The following is a 21,125-nucleotide window of genomic DNA, read 5'->3' on the forward strand; positions in this document are numbered from 1 at the left end:
TAGAAGAGCAATGATTTCAACACGGCAATGCTTAAATGATATAAGTAGCTGCAGAGGCTGTAATGGGTCAAGAAAGTCAGTCTTGTGTGGCTGTATCCGTATTACTGGAAAGAGTCATTCAGTGAGGCCTAGTGGTTTGACTTAGCTTGCTGTCATTCTGAGAATGTGAAGAGGCTACTGGTAGTCCGGAACCCGATGGAGCTTACACCACCACATATAAGTCAATATAAAGTCATGAACCTGGAAGTCTAAAGATGATATGTGTCCAGTGATATGTGGACAGCATGATTCAGACTAAACTGTACACTGTCTCCCTGAGATGCACACTGTAATTAAAAAGTGATATACTGCTGAGTTTCCAGAATTCTACATATTAAAATTTGTACACATACACATATTTGTTTCTTATTAAGCAAGTAAAACAGTCATTGTAAAAATGGGAAAAAAGGGGAGATAAACATTGAGAAGGAAATAAAAATCACTGCCTCACTGCCCTAAGACTACTAACATGTAATTACTCTTTTAAAGTCAAAAGGCTTTGTTGATTTCTAGCTTTGGGACAATATTTTTCCATTCAGTGTGACACGTCAATCTGTATTTATTTGAACACTTTTATCATTTATATCTTTAATCCATATGGAATTTATTCTATGTGAGGTTGCATTTGTAATTAAAGAATGCTAAGCTGATGGCCCAATTGTGTATTTTATTTTGATACTCTAGTTGCCTAATCCCAAAGATTTAAAAATTCTCTAACTTCTCTTGCTAAAGAATGAATTAATTTTCTCATTTTCTTTCCACTTTCCTCACTTCTGCCCAAATTACTCTACTGGACCATTTGCTTTTCTAGGAGTAAAACTGCTTTCTGGAGGTTGTATAGCAATGTGACTGTATTTAACACTATTGACTGTATGATGATAAATTTTATGTTATTTGTATTTTACAATAATTAAAAAAAACTGACATAGGGTCTATGCCATGTTTTATATTGGTTATTTTAGAGTACTTTTTAAAAGGCCCAATAAAGTTTAAAAATAAAAAGCAAAACCTACCAAGGTTTTAAAAAAATAGCATTTCTAATATGTATCAAGGAAAAAAGTTTCTTTGTCTTAGTAATTCTGCTTTTAGGAATAATCTAAAATGTAGGGAGAAACCCCTAGTGAACAGTATCTCAATTAAAAATAATAATCAACTCTATGCTTGAAAATGTGACTGTAATTTTACATACAGAAGATAAAGAAATGGAAACATCCATCAATATGGAATGTTATGTAGTGATGAAAATAATTATAAAGACTATTATACAACATGGAGACATGTTACAGTTTGAGATAAAGAACTTACCTGTATACATGAGGTCTTTTCTATTAGTTTTTAAAAAAACTTATAATGGATAAAGGATAGTTCACTTTTCAGGAAAACCAGGTTCCCTTCCATTCACAACTATAAAAGAGCTGGGTATGCCTATCTCTTTAAAATTTTTATTAAATATATCTTTACTGATTTCAGAGAGAGGAAGAGAGAGAAATAGAAACATCAATGATGAGAGGGTCACTGATCGGCTGCCTCCTGGAGGCAGACACCCCGGACTGGAGATCGAGCCTGCAACCCGGGCATGTGCCCTGACTGGGAATCGAACCGAGGTCTCTTGGATTCTAGGTCTACGCTCAACTGCTGAGCTATGCCCGGCCGGCAGGTATGCCTATCTTATAAACCAGGCGTTATCAACCACAGTGTTGAGACACACTGTTAGGGCAAAAGGAATTTGTTACTAAGTAAAAGGTATTCAAGTATGTGAATTAAAAAGCTAAGTAAGACCAATTCAAGGTTGTTTAGAGTAAGCCACTCTCACTTGCTTTCCTCTGTGTTTCTTTTGTTGGGAGAGAGAGTGAGCAGCTGTGACTAGAGAGCATTGTACTGGAGAAGGGGGCTCTTGTCAGACAGGTATGGACTCATGCTCCACAGACACAATTATATTAATAAAAAGCAAAACGTGAATACAATGTACAAAAATCCTAATAACTACTGTACCAGGATGGTGAGATTGTGTTTTAAAAACATAATTCTTTATTGATAAGAGAAAGAACAGAAAGAAAAAATAAAAGACAGAAAGGAAGAAGGGAAGGAGGCAAGGAGAAAGGGTCCCCAGTGGCTAGCCTTTACTGAGATGTGCACAGACCCACAGCTAATCTGGGGACTGATGTACAAAGGGAATGGCAGAGGTGAGCATTCACAAGACAAACCTTGGGGAGTGATTCGGATCATGAGAAAGTGGTGTGCTGAGGTATGGAAAGTCTGTGCACTGAGAGACACTGGTGCCAAGGAAGCTGTGCTGGCTGGCAATTCTGGGTTGCTGCTGAAAGGTGTTCCAGCTATTTTCTGGATAGAAAAGTATCTGCTCTGTCAGAAGACACGTGTGCATATTTAAAAATTGAGCATTACCCAGCAGTTTCATGCCTTCTGCCCTAAAGGTTGGTGACTAAGTGACTGCAGCAGTGTAGGCAGTGGGGGAAGGGCCAGCAAAGCCAGCTTGCCACAGAAGAGATGACTCAGTCACTGGTACCTTGACCAAGCGAGTGGGATCAAGCATGTGGGATCTTGCTCACAGCCTCTGTCCACAGTTCAACTAAAGGTCTGTCTACACCATCCAGTGCTGATGAAGCACTGGACTAAACTTTGAGGGGATTTCTGAATTAACAAATAATTTTATTTCCCATACACCTAACAGTAGTAATGAAATTTATTTGTGATAGGTAAATTGCAGGAACATTAAACCTGAGGAATTACTGCTGCTTTTGGAGATAAAGACTATCTTTATAATTTATAGGACTTGATCATAGTGAAGCTCTTTAGCATAATAATTAAAAAGTAAAGGTGAGTAGCACTGAATAGTTTGAATTTTCTGACATGTCTTAGGACATGTGCATCAGTATATACAGCTTTGTGAAGTTTTAAAAAATGCACCTTAGAAGACATAGCTTGGACTTCCCTTGCTCCATATGCAGTGAGTGCCATAGTCATCTTTCCACTCTTCTATCTCCCTGTAGCTTTCTTTGTCAATAGGTTTACAACAAAACCTTCTGTTTTGCCATAGGCACAGATTCCTAAGGAAGCTGAACTAAGTGGAAAAATCAGCCTAGATAAGCCTCATTATTTCTTTTTTGTGTAAACACTTCCTAATATTCCTGATGTTCATGCTGATCTATTTATGATTATGAAAAAGTACTTCTTTTCATAGCTAATAAACATGCATATGTGTATATACATATCTATCTAGGTATATGTAGACATCCATCCATCCATATATAATGAGCTAAATTTTTTTGATATTGATTATTAACTCCAGGTTAAAGATCCATGCTGCAAAAAAAATAATTTATAGAAAAGCTGATTTATGAGATCAGTTTTATAAACTGCCTTCAAGTATCAATAAAGTAAGAAAAAGAAATCTTACCCTTAATTGTGACTTTTCACCAAATATATATAGGGCTGCTTGGCGTTTCAAGAGCTGGTTTTGCAGGTAGGCGCTGTTATTATAGGAGGCCGAGTGATCCTTGCCTGCCAGCCGGGCACCAACATCAATGAAGGATGTTGGAGAACTGATCAGGCGAGTGCTGGAGCGAAGACTTGCCCATACACCTTTACAAAAGACAAAACAACTGAATGAGGAAATCCGATGTGGGACTGCCACTGGACTGGGAAAAGGGTGCATGCTCAGTAGGTATCATTTTCCAGGTAGCAGCAAGGTAATTAATCTAGGTAATCATGGATCATACTAGTCATTTGTCATTTACGTTTGCAACGTATAAGCATTATTCAGTACAGCATTTCAGAACTATGATTAGGTGTGGAAGGACTAAGAAGTCACCGAGTCAATCCTATTATTGTATTTTGGTGAGAGGTCAGTGTTGATAAGTAAACACTGGGGTCCTATATAGAGAGAGTGCACTGGCACTGGGAGACAAACATGTGGGCAGGGGCAATGATGAAGCCTGGGCAGGAGGGGATGAGTGACGCCATTTCTCAGGGCTTTGTGAAAGAAGGAAGAACATTCTTCTGCTTTAGTCAGTCAATTCAATAAGAAATGTAGATTAAGGACAACATTAGAACTTTACCAAACCTACTAAAATCTCAGGCTGGATTTGGAATTAATATTTGTGTATCATGACAAAGTGATGCAATTTAAAATTAGTAAAGATTGTATTAAACTTTTCCCCCAGTATCCATGAAAAATAGTGAGAAGTTATACATTTAGTCATGTATATTTCACTGAATCTTAGGAGGCTTTATTTTAAATTTATAGTCAAAAGCAGATGTCTTCTAGGGAAAGGTCAAGCTAAGCTGCTAGAAGAATCTCATAAGTTGATCTTAATTACATTAATTAGAAAAATCAAGGATTTCTATATGCAAGGAGACTGTTAGATATTAAATATCCAAATACAAAAGCATATGCTAAGTCTGGAATGTGACTGGCACTGCAGCACCTACACAAGGCCCCTTACAAATGCCACAGGCTGCAGAGCTCATCTTGGGGATGTGGTCACAGGTGTACAAGACACTACCACTGCCTCCCCAACCTGGGCTTTCCTCTATAGATTTGGAAAGGCTCCTTGAAAGGCTTTATTTACCCTTGCCCAGCTGGGTGTGGCTCAAGTGGTTGAGCATCACCCTGGGATCCAGGCGATCAGGGTTCAATTCCTGGTCGGGGCACACGCCTGGGTTTTAGGCTAGGCAGCCAATCAATGACTCTCTCATCATTGATGTTTCTCTCTCTCTCTCACCCTCCTTTCCTCTCTGAAATCAATAAAGATTTTTTTTTTTTTAAAAAAGAAAGGCTTTACTCTTTGCCAAATGTTAAATCAAGCAGTGTTTCTAGTGACTAGAAGTCACCATGATAATGTCACATTAGCTTCTCTCTTTATGAGCTATTATAGGGTCAGAACACTAGTTCCTAAGAAAAGATTTTATAGGTGATTTCTTCCTAACACAGATGAATCTTTCTATATAACCTATAAGACTGTCTTAGACATTATGGCAAGTCTTTGTAAATGAAATCAGAGGAAATTCAGAATGTGGGTGAGAAGTAAGATAATTTGACAGACAAATGTGATAAACGTCACTTGTAACACATATGCTTTCATATGAAGATGGTTAACAAGAATGACACATCAGGACAGGCAATACAGTACCTTGGTTATGGACTCTTCCCTTAGTTGAAGATTTGGGATTTGACTGAGTAAAACATTTATCTCTGTACCCATGCACTGGTAGGTGAGATTAAAGACAGAAGGAGGGATAAAATGCATATAGCAGCAAACATCGGAGCAAATTGAGTAAAAGAGTAGGTTATTTAATTTTTTAAATTAACATAGAAGAAAATATGTAAATATAATAAAAGTAGAAGATTTGATTAACAAATAAAAAGCTGCACAGTCACACAAAAAAGATGAACTGAACACCTGTTAAATGAAATTTCAGCACCTGTTAATAAATGTAAGCACAATGAAATGAACAGCACAGCAGGGAGTGCCACTAAAACATTATACCAAATGGAATAAGCTTTTGAAGACTGTCATCGGGTGACCATAAAAGTTGAGGAATTTAGTGAGGGGGGTGAATGTTAGGACTACATTGGTCGTGGTGTTTAAGGAGGCTGATTGGTAAATGCTACATGTTGGACAACACATTTGTTCTGCGAGCAAAGTCATCACATCAGGAATGAAGCTCTAGCAACCATTTGGAATAACTAAGAGCATGTTTGTGCAATAGAACATTAAGCATTGCCACACTATCTTCTTTCTTTTCATTTGGAAATTACAGTCATTTTCCATAAACAAAGAGTTATGAGCAGCAAAAAAAATCATGATCCTGTGACAATGCTCAATGGCACTAAAAATATAGCTTGTGATGATTGAAGAAATGACTTCTCCTCAAATCCCTACTTGCACCAAAATGATAGGCAGTATTTAGAGATAATACTTTTGTAATTTGAGTAATATTGTTTTTTTTCCCAACAGAACGAAAGCATTTTGCGACTATGGCAAACTTTTACCTGATAATAACAAAAATGGTGAGCGCTCAGTTAGTTATATCCTGAGCAAAGGAAATGCTCAGTTAAGGAAAGTATGAAAAATGATTTTGTATTCACTCAGGATTGAAAACTTTAGCAGCAGTATTATTAAGCTACACATTGCAACACTACATAAAATGTGACATAATTTGATAAAAGAAAAATCATTAGAAGTGCTTTTCATTTCTGCCTCACTTCTATAGAAGCAGGAAATGAAAGGCATTGATGGTTTTAGTGGCCAAAGGCGGTCAGCAAGCTGAGGTTTGCAGAGGTGCTGGCTGACACAGAGAATGCCACTGCAAGATAGGACAAAGGTCTGGGACTCATGGCAAAACACCAGGTCTCCTGTGTGCTGGCTACTGCCCTCTGTTCTGCCAAGGTTTTAAGCTTTCCTACTGAACATGAGACACTAAACACTTACAATGAAGTCTGAGTTGTTGGTTCCTGATTCTGAAATACTGTTCCCTAAACTTATCCTGCTTTCTTATGCTAGTGCCTCTACCTGGAATGATTTCTCTCATTTCTTTACCTGACAAACTCTTTATCCCTTAAGATCCAGAAACAATGTAAACTCTCCTGAAAACCATTCCAGACTGTCTCCAGAGTTGTGGAGAGCTCTACTTGAACTCTGACCACACTGCATTGGGATTTTGGTGCACATTTGATCCTACTAGGTTGTGTGCTGAAAGCCTGTATCATATAAATGACTGTAGTATATATACACACTACAAACATTTGATTATTTTTTTTTTGAAAATGGACACACTGTGAGCTGTTGTGGTCTTCTACTATATCTTCAACTCAATTATTTGCCCTGAACGAATGAAAAGAGGGTGCTAAATAAGAAAATATTAAGCACTTGCCCCAAATACGGGCTTATTAAGGAAAAACTGCCAAGTGTTTATCATGCAGCAGAAAATCAGCAATGAGAAAATGGCGTGCACTGATATGGGGCCAGCAGAGGGCTTTGAGAACTGAACCCTACCTGGTGGAGGTGTTAACCGAAGGAATGACACTACTGCTTTGGTGGTGAAGTCTACTTAGCCTCCTGAGTGATTCCTGGGTGGGAGATACTTGTCCTGAGCACGCAACAACAGCCTGGAGCTATATTTTTCCAAACTGCAGTTTCCCCCTTAGTGGTTTGTGAAATCACTTTAGTGGGTCTAATTAGTATGTTTAAAAAAATGAAACAGATTGAAGTTGAAAATACTATGTGCACTGCATATGGTATAGATGAATACTGCTTTATGAAACTTTCGGTTTGGTGTATATACTTTCTGCATTGTGACTCAGTCCTGAATTGTGATATAAAATGAATGCGTATGTATACATATAAATATAAAATGTATTTCTTACTGTGAATCCTGACCAAAAGGTTTGAAAGGTACTAGCATAGACTGAGAACATATGCCCTCTACCTTGCAATCTGGCTTAAGGCAACTGAAATGTAAATGTAGACTTTCCTCCCATTTCAGTGGAGTATTAGGCAACAATAATGATAATAACCACAGCAGCAGTAATAGAACTAACATTTATTGAGCTCCTACTATTACTTAATTTATTCCTTGTAAATACTCTAAAGCCAGATACTATTTATCATCTCTATTTTACAGATGAGGACATGGAGAATTAAGAGGTTTCCTAAATTGCTCAATATCTTACACTAAGTGGTAGGGCTGTGGTTTGAATTTGAATGTAACTGAACTTACACTCCTTGTGTCTTGCCACCTAAGCAACCCTCTGAGCCTGGATCTGTCCAGCAGGGTCTGGCTAAGGGGATTGCTTCAGGGAAAAAGTGAAGTTTCATCCCACCCATGGGAATGGGTTGTTGTTCAGAGCATGAGTGTTTCCTAACTAGGGTTGTTCTCTCCATTTTGTTCAGACAAAACAAAGAAGAGAAGGAAAAGAGATGCTTGGCTGGCTGTAGGGATGAGGTCCTGTATTTACCAATGTATGAGATGCAAGCTACAGTCAGTGAATGCTGCCCTGAAATGGACTGAACTAAGCCTAATCCCAGTTATGCTAAGTGACCTTGACACTTCGTATCTTAGAGCCTCTTAAATATCTATTCTGGAGGTTATTTCAAGGATAAAATAACACTTGTAGAGGAATTTATAGGGTCATGGAAATGCAAAGAATGAGCAATTAAAAAGCTGCCTCCAGCTCTGGCCAGGTGGCTGAGTTGGTTGGAGAGTCGTCCCATATACCAACACCAAAAGGTTGTGGGTTCGATCCTGGGTCAGGGTATGTATGGGAGGCAACTGATGGATGTTTCTCTCTCACACTGATATTTGTCTCTCTTTCTCTCTCTCTAAAAATCAATAAACATCCTCGGGTGAGGATTTTAAAAAAAAAGCTGCCTCCATGTGGCTACTCCTCAAATATGCCTAGCTATTGTATTTTTGTATTTTAGAGGCAGAACCTATTTTCTCATGGCATTTTTCTATTCAACAAAGTAATTTAACCAAGTTGTGAGTATATGCGCTTTTCTGCTGTGAGGCTCAAAGGCTATTTTAATTTTACATGAAATGCACGTGATCTAGTCACATCTTAATTTTCTTTTAATCAGTCCTTGTGTAAGAAGGCTGCTCCCCTGCCTTCGGAGCTCATCATCGTGCACACCGAATGCAAAGTGATCACCGACGGAAAAAAGGGTGAAGGAGACGGTGAGGGTCAGGCTCAGCTGCAGGTCATCCGAGTGAGAAAGGCACACAGGGGAGATAATGGAAGAAGGAAACCAGGAACTAAGACCCGAAGACAACGAAAGGAATTAAAAAAAACACCACGCAGTGAAAATACACAGAAGAGAATAAAAGAGAATGCTGCGAGGATGATTTAGAGATAGGAGGCTCTTCCCACACACGGTAAGTGAGAAACTTCTGGGCAGGGGCACCTAGCTCTCTGGAAGAATGAAGAGGCTCTGCCCCTGAGTGCAGGTGCAAGGACATGACCATGCGTGGGGCATGCAGGTGTCTCCCTCTAGTCTCGCCCTGAGTGTGTCTCCCTGTCCTGTTAATAAGGATCTCCTGAGGCATCCCAAACATGTGGAGATGTTGAAACGGGAGTATTTCATTCTCCAATTCATCACTGGGGCCTTGGAAGATCTGGGAGGATTTGGGAGTAAAGAATTAAGAGATGGAGTAAAAGAGTAAGATTTGTGTTTCTGGAACTTAGCTTAAGATGCCAGAATGATGGGCACCTGGTTAAGAGCAAAAAAGCTGTCACACTAAGTTCAGAGAAATTGTCAGAAGAGATTATTTTGGAAGGCTGTCAGAAATAATCATTATGGCCTCATTAGGCATAGAATGGATTAGAAACAAATTAAACAGATTAAACAGAAGATTTTAACCCTAAAAGGTAAATACAGCCTTCCAGGTATCTTTGAGAACAAAGAAAGGACTCAAAATTAGATGGGACCATATACTAATTAGACCTACTATACAGGGACCCCCTCGTGTAAAACAGCCACGAGTCTGAGGCCAATATTAAAAAAAAAAAAAAAAGATAATGCAGTTGAAACAGACTGATGAATATCCAGGATCCTTAGGTACCAACATAGAAGGAGAGATAACTTTGTAGCTAAAACTTATATCACAGGTCACCTGGCCCAGTGGAGGAACAGATAATGTGTTCCTGATGAAGTTTACAGAAGTGAAACACCAGAGCCAGGCGTGGGGTTCCAAGTAACCAGACATGTACTATAAACAGCACTCTGTTGGACGGAAAAATTGCTGATGTGCCTTGCTGACAATATAAACTTTCAGATGGTGAATAAAATAGTAAGAGGAACAGTAACCTTGAATCAAAGTCGAAAGGAGAGCTTGGCAACATAAATACCAGGCACTGAGAAAGTCACTGTACTATCTTTTAGTTGAAATTCTCCAAGAAAGAAATGATGAGAAGAATGAAGTTTGGATCTTACACTTTAAAACAATGGTATTGTAAAGCTTCAGAAAAAAGCTATATATGACTGTTATGGTTGAACTGTGTGTCCCCTGCGAATTCATATGTTGTAGTCCTAACCCTCAGTACTTCAGAACGTGACCTCATTTGGAAATGTGACCTATTGCAGATGTAATTAGTTAAGAGGAGATCATACAGGAATGTGGGCCCCTATTTCAATGACTGGTGTCCTTCTAAAAAGGGGACATTTGTAGACAGACACACAGGGAGAATGTCATATGAAGATGATGGCAGAGAGTTGGGTGATGCTTCTACAAGGCAAGGAAAAGACAGCCAGCAAGTCACCAGAAGCTAGGGAAAGGCATGGGACAGGTTGTCCCTCAGAAGGCACCAAACATTACATCTTGATTTTGGGTGTCTAGCCACCAGAACTGAGAGACAATAATGAAGTCACACAGTTTGTAGCACTTTATTATAGTAGCCCTAGCAAACTAATACAATGACCTTATGGCCTAATTAGGAAGATGACTGAAGAAGGTTGAAAGCTCTTAGGAAATCCTACAGTAGCAGAAAGTTCTGATGAGGTAAAACAAACAAACAAACAAACAAACAAACAAAAACCAAAAACCATTCAAAAGACCAATATGACTGCCAGAAGATGTGCATAGTAATCTTAGTTTTCAAAAGGAAAAAAACTAAATTTTGTAAAATTGAACCTTGATGTTTCTGAACCAAATCCTGGAATGGATTATTAATAAACTATTTATGATTACTTAGGAAAAAGCACTAATTCCTATAATGAGTTATATTACACTAACCATAAAATCTTCAGTGCAGAGTTTCTTACAAACGCAAAAGACCGCTTTTGGGAACAATGAGTTTCCCATTACTGATGATGCTTAAGCAGAACCAAGATCACGTACTTGTTATGTTTTCAAGGGGACTCAGCATCGCGTGGTAGTGAGAGGAAGAGTCTAAGATTCAATAATTCCACTGGAAGCAGAAGGACTTTACAATCAAGATACCTGCTCTGGAATTTACTCTGAAAAGTAAATGAATCTAACGTAAACCCCCAGAGACCAAAGTAGGCCACCCTCAGGAGCTAAACAAGCCAATACTCAGCCCTTCTCTACTTCCTTATGGCAGCAGCTACAGCCCAGAGGAAAAAAAGGTAACCTGAATATAATTATCTCTTATTCCTCAAACTAACACTTCAGAGAACAGGAGTAAAAGTAACAGGCATTGGAGGCATAGCTCTTGGGACCTGGATCACTTCTCCCAGGCTGTTTAGGCTTTTGTGATCAGTCTTTCTGCCCTGCAAACCTGAAACACCATGGAGTCCTCACAGGGCTGACTCAACACTTAGACATGCTCCCCTCACCTCTCAATGCTTCCAAACTCATCAATACGTAAGATTTCAGCAATGATTATGCCACTTGTCCCAATACTAGAAATAAATTTGACCATTCATTTAGAAAAGGATAATTACTAGAAATAAATTGGATCATTCATTGAGAAAAGGGTAATTAAAAACAATTTGAACCATAATTAGTTGATTTAAAGTTATCACTATCTAGAAAAAAATTTTCTGCTATTAAGATTGAATCAGTGCTCAGTTATAAAATCAATCTTACTAACCTCCTCGAGCAAAGCTATTGGATGGGTTTACATCCAAATGTCCTGGCACTACCTGCTTAAGCACAGTGGACATTCTTGAAGTTCTCCTTTCAGTCCCTAAAGTCAGCCAAAAACAAGAACAAAAACCATGTCGTTTGGGTTAACATTACTCAAATGACAAAAAGTTATCTGCATGTGTAGCATGTCTAATTGCTGCCAAACATTGTACTTTTTAAGTACCCAAAGCTTTAATAGAGATAACAAGGCACTGTGACTATTTCCTCAGAGATACACACATTTGCAAGATTGTAGGGAGTTAGGTTTGGCAAGTGCAATCAGAGAATTTAATGATAAATGAAGCAAGGCATGCATGGTGTTACTTTACAAGAAAAGCCACTTTCTGCTTATGTTGAGCTAATTCAAATAGCTGATTAAGCCAAGGAGACCAACTTTTCAAGTCACATGCTCCTGTGTCTAACACATTAGGGTTACCTCTACATGAACCCTTTGGGGTTCCATCACATGATAACTGAAACAAAATATTAGTACAAGTCTTAATGGTTTCATCCAAATCTAGTGAAAACAAACTGTATTGCAAATCATAAAAGGCTGCAGAAATTTCAAGAATTTTAAACATGATAGTTTTAATAAATATACATTTAATAAACAGATGTTCACCTTATATACTTAACTTTGCAATAATATTTTCAAGTCTATGTAAAATAGATTCTAGGGGGAAAAAACCCACATGACTTTATGTTCCCCACCTTTTCTCCTATTACTCTTTTAAAAAGGAAATAACTGAATCTCTAAATATGCTTACTAGACATTAACAGTGGTGCCCTGGATTCTAAGTAAAAGGAGCTAAAGTTATAGCTCCATGAGGTAAAACTTTAAGGGGTCATGTTCAACAAAGAGTGTAAGTAACTAAAGAGCCGAGCCCTAGGAATGAAGCTGACATTTCATAGCTGTCAAGAAGAAAGTATGATCACATCTTACCTGGAGGCAGAGCAAGTGCTGGCCTGACAGAAAGGGTGTTGTTGCCACGGAGTTTCTGATGGACAGAAACTGCACTCAGGATGGCTTGCAAGTACTTTTCTTGTTCTATGCTGCTGGAAGATTCTAAGGAGGAGGTAGGAGCTGGAAAAGAAAAAGATGCTGAATAGAACAATCTGTCTCTATATTAATAACATAGGCATATATGTGTGTGTATATATACATATATACATATATTTTTTTGCTTTTTCTTTCTATATATAGCCTTCAAGTACCACACCCAAATGTAGAGACCAGCCCGACTTAAAGCTCCAAACTATCGAATGGCTAATCCTCCTGATACTGGTCTCACCACGCCTGCTTCCTGACTGCCTCATCCTGCTCGCAGAAAGCCCAGGTCCAGAAAGCCACAGAGCTGTCCTTCCAAGAGCAGGTGCAGTTTCTCTTTATCCAGGCAACTCAAAATGAAGATTCACAAAGGATAACATCTCCTTGGTGACCCCCAACCATCCTGCCTATGCTGCTGTTTGGGAGCAGAGGGTGGCGCGGGGTCCCTTGGCATCCTGGAGTGGGCAGGTGAGAACTTCCCAATACCAGCGGCTTTATTCCGATTCTGCCACATGGGCCTAACAGGGGACATGAGCTTGCAGGGGTTGTTTGCGGGAAGAGCGGAGGAAGGTGGGGAGAAGACAGCAGCAGCTAACGTGAGATTCCCCAGTCCTTCTAAAAGACGGGCAAAAAGTATGCACAGATAGAAACAACTGTGGAAACAACTGTGAGAAAAATTCTGGGTGGGAGGAAGTCTAGCCTGGTTTGTGTGGAGTGAAACAGAAATCACTGAAACTGGCCCAGACACTCTAAAGAGGCATCAGGAGGGACTTACCAGAAGGACAATAGATATTAACAAATTCTCTTACAACGCAAATAGGAAATAATCAGAATTGTATGTTTTATCAATTTTAAGATGGTATGATTATATTTTATTATAAAACGCACCATTATTTTATATACTAAGAATAAAAACTGAAGTTTAAACTAGGACACAGCTCTTTCTGATCACTTCAATTGTAAGATACATCCCGATTTTAAAGATACTAAAATGTGAGCAAATGTGTAAGCTCAAAATATAGTAAACTTATATTAAATTAAAAAAATCAGAAACTAGTGGAATAAAATAGTTTCAGTTTTTTCCAACTAAAAGCTCAGTAATATGCTCATCAATGTTCCTGAAATGATTTACTCATTTTATGTAGCTTACACACACTATGTTCTACTATATGCACTATGTAGCTTGGGAGGATTCCTCAGGACAGACACAGTTAAAAGTGAACCACCTTCAATTGCACCTACGTTCACACTCCAAGCCAGGCAGAATTAAAAAAAATAAAGACATATATAGATATGGTGTCGTGTGTGTGCTGCCCTCAGTCAACCGAATGATCAAAGACATACTGGCCAACTTTTCACTTTCAGGAGGGAAATAGATAATAATAAAGAAGAAACATCAAAAAGTTTTACCTGCAGAACCACAGAACCCGACTTACCTCATTGTGATAAAGGAAAAACTGCAGCCATCCCTGAATTGCATCTGATATCTTAGTGGCCATTGTTTAATTTTATTGAGCATCTATTATAAGCTGGAAGTTATGAGAAAGGTCAGCAAAATATAGCTCCTGACTGACTTCAAGGCCTCAGATTTGGTGCTCATATACATCCTCAGAGAGAGACATCCTCAGCAGCACTTATTATTTCTGTGGCTACCCTCTAGCTTCTTAAAAACCTCTTCTTGAGAGCTCCTAACACAGCATTCTGGTCACTGGTTTGCTGACTTGTTTTTGTGTGTGCGTGTCCACACGGACAGGATCCCTACTTGCTCTGAAACTGTCAACTCTATCTGAATGCTTCCCAGAAGAAAAGGAAAAGAACAGTGTACTCTAGTTCCTACCTGTGGCTATTCTGGGCTGCTGAAATGAAGTCGTCTAGAACCAAAGACTTTATGATGTTAATTTCTATTAGGATCCAAATATAGACAGATATATTAAGACGCCAAGTTCAAGGTGCAGCCCTGAGCCGTGAAGTTAGTTCTTGGTTAAGTTGTCCATGTTGTACATAGCACAGTGGGAAGGGCTATGTGTGAGAGGCTTGATGACAGGGAACAGCTGGCATTCCCAGCTTTTACTTCTTTTATTTTTAGGAGTACTCTGAAGTGAGAACATAGTTGTGCTGCAGAGGGATGCTTACCTGCCTGAGGGGAGTTCTGAGATTTGAACAGACCAGCTACTCCCTTTCCATGGAGCCCCCCAGCCCGGAGGAGCAGGGTACCGCTTCTCGAGTTCTTCCAACATACAACGGGCAGGCGACTGTGTCGGTAGCAACGGGCTACTCGTGGTAAACTACTGTCCTGTACAGCCTGAGGTACAACTAAAAGGCCAGGATAGCTTCAGGGACATGGGGGAAGAAAGAGAATGGTTTGGGTGGGTGAGGGGGGAAAATGGGGCGAGGAGAAGGGAAAAGAAATGGGGGGAGAGAGAGAATATAAGAACATTAATATCATACTAGCACAGTCATTTTCTAGGACTCAGAAACATTGGTTGAGGGGTAAGACACATATTTCAAACATGGAACTCAGCTCTGGGGTTGAGAAGAAAAGGCATAAATGGTGAAAACAGCTAACTCATCCACTAATCTGCGGCCCTCCCTCCTCCCTCCCTCCTTTTCTTTTTAAAAATAAGCTCCTTTTATTAATACTATAGACTTTTCCTGAATAACCTCAGCTTAGAAAATAGAAATGTTATGTAGAATTATTTAAAAGGCCTCTTTTAAGCTGATGATCTCCCTTGCCTTACACACCACTTTTTGTCAACTTGAAAGAAAGATTGTAAGATTAATGTATTCATGTCAACTTTATGAGGATGACAAGTCAAACTGTCACCTCATTAGGCTGCTGAAATGAAGAGAGAACAGAGTACTCTAATATTAGACTGCCTGATATGGTGAAAGGATTAAAAATAAAACCAAATGATTTCTGGTATGAGAACAATATGTTCAAATGTCAAAACGAGTTTAAATATTGTATTAACACTACACATTGATGATATTTTTTAAAGATCAGCTCATAAAATTACAAATATGATGTTGGGAAAATAAAGACAAGAGTACCCTGCTTTTAGATTAGTAAGTATAAGAAGAAAGGCAGGTTTCAGAGTAATTTCTTTCCTTTAGTTAGATTACACTAAAGAGATTTCTTGATAATAACCTCCCAACCTCTAATTCCATCGTTTTAAAAAAATTGTGGTTAAATATACCTAACATAACATTTAAAATTTTAACCATTTTAAGTGTACAAATCGTTGACATTAAGTATATTGACAATATTGTGCAACCACCACAACTATTTCCAAAACTTCTAATCTCTTATCTTGATATAAACCAGTGGAGAGGAGGGAGAGGAAATCTGGTTTATGGTCACGTAAATTGTAACCTTCAATGACTTCAGTGAATGCCAGATTAACTTTCTATACTCAACTAGAGATACCTTGGAAGCATTCTGAAGTTACAGGTTGTGCTTTTTGGCCCCACAAACTGATAAAGACATAATGACTCATGAAGACTGGAAAAACAATTCCATTATTGGGCCCTCTATTTCTAACCCCACTTTAATATCTGTTTCCCCCCCCAGTTGTTTCTAGGCACACTGATTTTGTGTATTAGATAAGGGAATATTGCTTAATGGCTTCGGGGCTGTTTTAGTAACTGGGAGAGAACCAGTATACCCCTTCACTCCTCTCCCCTGTTGTGGACTGTCCCCTCCCCTTCCATGGGACATGAGCACCACATGCCATGCTCTGCTATACACAGGATCTAAACTTTCCAGCTCCCAAGCATAGACTTGAGTGAAAGCTGGATAACCACTAGTGCTGAGGCAAATACTGTTGAGCCTGAAGACCAGCAGAGGCTACTCTCAGTACCAGTCCCATTTAACAATGAAAGACACATCCATTTACCCTGCCACCCAACCTACCCACTACCCAGAGCTATCAGCTTTGGGCTTCCAAGCAAACCTCAAGAGGTAGACCGGGCTTCAGAAGCTGCTGTGGAAACTTTTAAATCAAGTTTCCACATACAAGTGCTCAAAACATAAATAAATGAACACACACACAAAATCCATGTTACTACCACCTAGGTCAAGAAGTGGACAATTACGAGCATCCAAGAAGATTCCCTTGTGTCTCCTCCTGACCACTATTTCCCACACGTCCTCAGAGATTATCACTACCCTTGAGTGCCAACAACATGGATGAGTTTTTGAATTTTAGAAAAAAAGAACCAATAAAAGTCATTCTTTTGGGTCTAACTTCTTTTACTCAACATATGTTTTAGACCCACCCAGGCTATTGCACGTAGCTGTAGTTTGTTCATTTTCATTGCTGTATAGTATCCTAATATGTGATTATACTATTTGTTCATTCTGTTGATTTTGAGTTCCTAGTTTGTGACTATGTAAGAAAATGTTTCTATGAACATTTTTGTAGATGTCTTTTGGGAGCACATATACATTACTATTGGAAATTCTATCCCACCTAGGAGTAGAAGTGGCAGATAACAGGTTATGCATATGTTCAATAGATGTTTAGACGTTTAGTAGATGCTGCCAGACAACTTTCCAAAGTTGTTTAACCAATTTACAGCCCCACCAGCAATAAATCAGAGTTCCACATGTTCAACATTCTTACTAACATTTTGAATTGCTGGTCTTTTACATTTTAGCCATTTTTGCAGGTATAAAGTAGTTTCATTGGGACTTTAATTTGTATTTATCTGAAGACTAATAGGTTGAGCATCTTTTCAGATATTTATTGGTTACCAGGATACCCACCCCTCTGTGAAGTGCCTGTTTTGGTCTCTTGCCATTTTAATTGCCTTTTCACTCTCTTAACTTATCAATCTTTTACTTTATGGGTACTGCCTTTTCTGTCCTAAGAAGTTATTCTCTCCTTCAGCGTAATGAAGGGATTCTCCTATCTTTCAGAAGCTTTATTGTTTTAACCTTTTATATGTAGATCTACAGACATACGGAAATGCTTTGTGTGTATGGTGCCAAAATTATTTTTTCTTGTGTGGATATCCAGCACAGTTTATTGATAAACATCTTTTATCCCTGCTCTTAAGTGCTCTCTTTATCTTAAATCAAGTGTTTATATATGTTGAGCTCTTTCTATCTTCTCTATTTTGCTCCAATGGTCTGTTCATCTACTCTTGTGCCAATCCCATACTGACTTAATTACCGTAGCTTTATAAAATAATCTTGTAGTATTATTAAAAGATCCTGCAGTTTTATTCTATAAGACTATCCTGACTACTCTTGGCCTTTTGCATTTTTATATAATTCTTAACAATCATCTTTGCAATTTCCTTAAACATTCTTCTGGGATTTTGTTTGGGACTATATTGAATCTATAGATCAATTTTTGGATAAATTTCAGTTTTGGAGTATCAAGTATTCTAATCCAAGAACATGAAATATCTATTTATTTATATCTTTAATGATCCTCAATATTGTTTTGACTGTCCCATGTAGAGGTCTTACATACCTTTATTTAGATTTATTCCTAAGTATTTAATGCTTTTAGTGCTACTCTAAATAATATCAGCAGTGCCAAAATAACATTACTTAAAATTTCATTTTTTAATTATTTGTATTTGTTATATACAGGACTAATTTTTGTATAATGATCTTCTATTAGTGACCTTAGTAAATTCACTCATTCATTTTAAAAGTTTATGTGTAGATCCCTTCAGATTTACTATGCATACAATTAGGTCATCTGTGAATAATGATAATTTTGTTTCTTTCTTTTCAATCTTTATACTTTTTATTATTTACTTTTTGTCTTTCTACATGTCCTACAACCTCTAGTTCAACACCAAATAGAAGGTAACAGTGGGCATCTTTGTCTTGGTCTCAGAGTAAAAGTTTTCAATATCTTACCATTAAATAAACTTTTGTTAAACGTTATTTTTGTAAAAGTCATAAATGTATATTACATTTTATATAACCTTTTTTTATAAAATTCTTTTCTGTATATGATGAACTTATATTTTCCTTCTTAGTTGTTTTAATGTGGCAACTTACGCTGATTGATTTTCAGTGGTCAAGTCAGTTCTGTATTCCTGTAATAAACTCCAGTTGGTTATAATGAACTATCCTGTGTGAAATGAACCTTTGTCACTATGAACCATTCTTCTTTATTGTTAGTAAAATTTTACTTTAAAGTCTACTTTGACACAATTACAACAGCTTTTTTAGTAGTTTTGCATGGTGGGTTGGTTCTATACTTTACTCTCAACTTTTTTGTATTCTTGTATATTAGATATAGCCTTTAAAAACAGCATAAAGCTTTAAAAAAGTCAAATAATCTTTTACTTTTAATTGGAGCATTTAGTCAATTTATAAGTAATGTAATTACTAACATATTTGCATTTAAATTTACCATTTGTTTCATCTGTTCTATGTTCTCTTTTTTCTCCTTTCTTGCCTTCTTTTGGATTATTTTTTATTATTTCCTTTCCTTCCTTCTAATAGCTTGAGGGATATATGTTATTTTATATCACTACAAATGCTTTATAACAAGTATTCTAATAAGTGGTCTATTAATATTTTCTTTTGTTTCTGACAGACTGCAATGATAAATGAGGTCTGTTTCTCACTGGCAGGAGTGATTTTGATAGCAAACTTCCCAAACAGCAGGATACCCTGATACTATCATGTATACTAATCTGCAAAGAGAATTTAGTTAGAAGAACAAAGTACCCAGGAAAATACTGCATTCTTAATAGAATCTCAACCTTCCAGTACTTAATACAAATTCTTTATTTGGCCCAATCTCAAGATATATTCCCAACTTGTTTTTCAAGTTTCACATTGGTAATGTTTGTAAACTTAAATTGTCATTTAAAATGAGATATTTATAGTTCTTCAAGAAGAGTGGGGTTGAAACTAATAGTAACATTAAGACAACTTTCTAAAATACTTACAAGGCTTACAATTTACAAAGTGTTTTCGCAGAATTATTCTATTTAATCAAATCAGGAATTTATAAATGCAAAGAAAAGAACTTACCTGGAGATGAGAATGACTGAATTTGTGGATGGTGGAAATATAGTTTTAAAAAATATAAAGCATGGCATAGTGCTTAACAGATACACAAAAGAGCAAGAGATAAGAATAGAAAAAAGAAAATGTGTTCATTTACATTCTTTAAGTGATAGCCCTTGTAAACATTCTAGTTAGATAGCATGAGAAAACCCTGTCTACACTTGGGTCAGCAAATTACAGCCTGTGGGCCCAAACTGGCTCCGCCCATTCATTCCTTATAGTCAAAGGCTGCTTTTGTGGCAGAGTTAAGAAGTTGTAACAAGAGACCATGCAGCCTACAAAATTGAAAACATGTACTACCTGGTCTTTTAAAGAAAAAGTTTGCAGACCCCTGACCAATGGCAGGCTTTCATCTTTCCTCTCTGCCTGGGCAAACCCTATTCTTACTCCAAGCTGTCTTCCCGCCTGCTAGGAGAGAGGCAAATGGGGAAAGACAACTAAGGGAAATTCGTAAAGGGACAAAAACTCGTCACCTTTCACCTTCTGATCTAATACAGGCACTGTCCAGTGATGTAACTGCACTTCTGAGATGCCAATGAGGTGCTTGTGCATGCTTCATAAAGTGTTCCTTAATCACTCCTGTCCCTGGAGACCCTGCTCCTATTTTCTGACGTTTCTCTCTTTCTGGGCTATGGATGCAAATAGCCCATTAAAGACTCAAATGGAAGAAGGAAAGGTCTCTTTTTGGAGCCCCCCAACACGCTTACCTCCGGCAGAGCGAATACATCCTGTTGGAGGCCGTGATTCGAAAATATTCTGGTTTTGAGCGAGAAGAGCTGCCACCTATGGTTCCCAAACCTAAACGCTGATAGTCTCTGAAACAGGCTTTTTCCACTAACTGTTCCATTGTAGACTTCTCGGAGGCCTTCAGAGTGGTACTCGTGGGGAGTTCACTCTCATCTGAAACTGTGATGGCAGAAACGGGTTTTGAGAAAATGATATAGCTCCAAGGGGAAGATTAAAAACTTCCTTTTGAAGAGGATCCATAAATCAAGAGAGGTTTATATTATGGCTACAGGTCTACGTATATCACAAATCATGTAACTTCTAGGAGGACTCATTATGGTCAAATTTGAACAGTAATGAATAGTCAAGAAATAAAATATCAGGCCCAGCTGGGCGTGGTTCAGCGGTTGAGCGTCGACCTAGGATCCAGGAGATCGGGGTTCGATTCCTGGTCAGGGCACATGCCCGGGTTGCGGGCTGCAGCCGATCAATGACTCTCTCATCATTGATGTTTCTATCTCTGTCTCTTCCTCTCCCTTCCTCTCTCTGAAATCAATAAAGATATATTTAAAAAAAAAAAAATTTATAAAAAAAAAAAGAAATAAGATATCAGGAGCTCAATGGACTCAAAATGTCAGCAGAATTAACCAAAATGTC

At 38.1% G+C, this 21,125-nt stretch overlaps 1 protein-coding gene across 4 annotated transcripts in view; it reads right to left on the reverse strand.

Moving 5' to 3' along the window:
- SBF2 (SET binding factor 2) overlaps positions 1–21,125 on the reverse strand; it is a 313,138-nt gene that overhangs the window by 29,806 nt on the left and 262,207 nt on the right. For 2 of the 4 annotated variants that reach the window (XM_081154291.1, XM_081154293.1), the window contains 5 exons: positions 20,450–20,648; positions 14,828–15,024; positions 12,590–12,730; positions 11,612–11,707; positions 3,455–3,639 (listed from right to left, as the gene is read on the reverse strand). In XM_081154291.1, the coding sequence (XP_081010417.1) occupies positions 3,455–3,639; positions 11,612–11,707; positions 12,590–12,730; positions 14,828–15,024; positions 20,450–20,648 (818 nt within the window). Of the gene's footprint in view, positions 1–3,454; positions 3,640–5,189; positions 5,265–11,611; positions 11,708–12,589; positions 12,731–14,827; positions 15,025–20,449; positions 20,649–21,125 lie in introns of all 4 variants that reach the window. The other 2 variants (XM_081154295.1, XM_081154292.1) reach the window with 2 other exon arrangements.

Source organism: Miniopterus schreibersii, assembly GCF_964146895.1.
Source record: "Miniopterus schreibersii genome assembly, chromosome: 12".
Classification (NCBI taxonomy): Eukaryota; Metazoa; Chordata; class Mammalia; order Chiroptera; family Miniopteridae; genus Miniopterus; species Miniopterus schreibersii.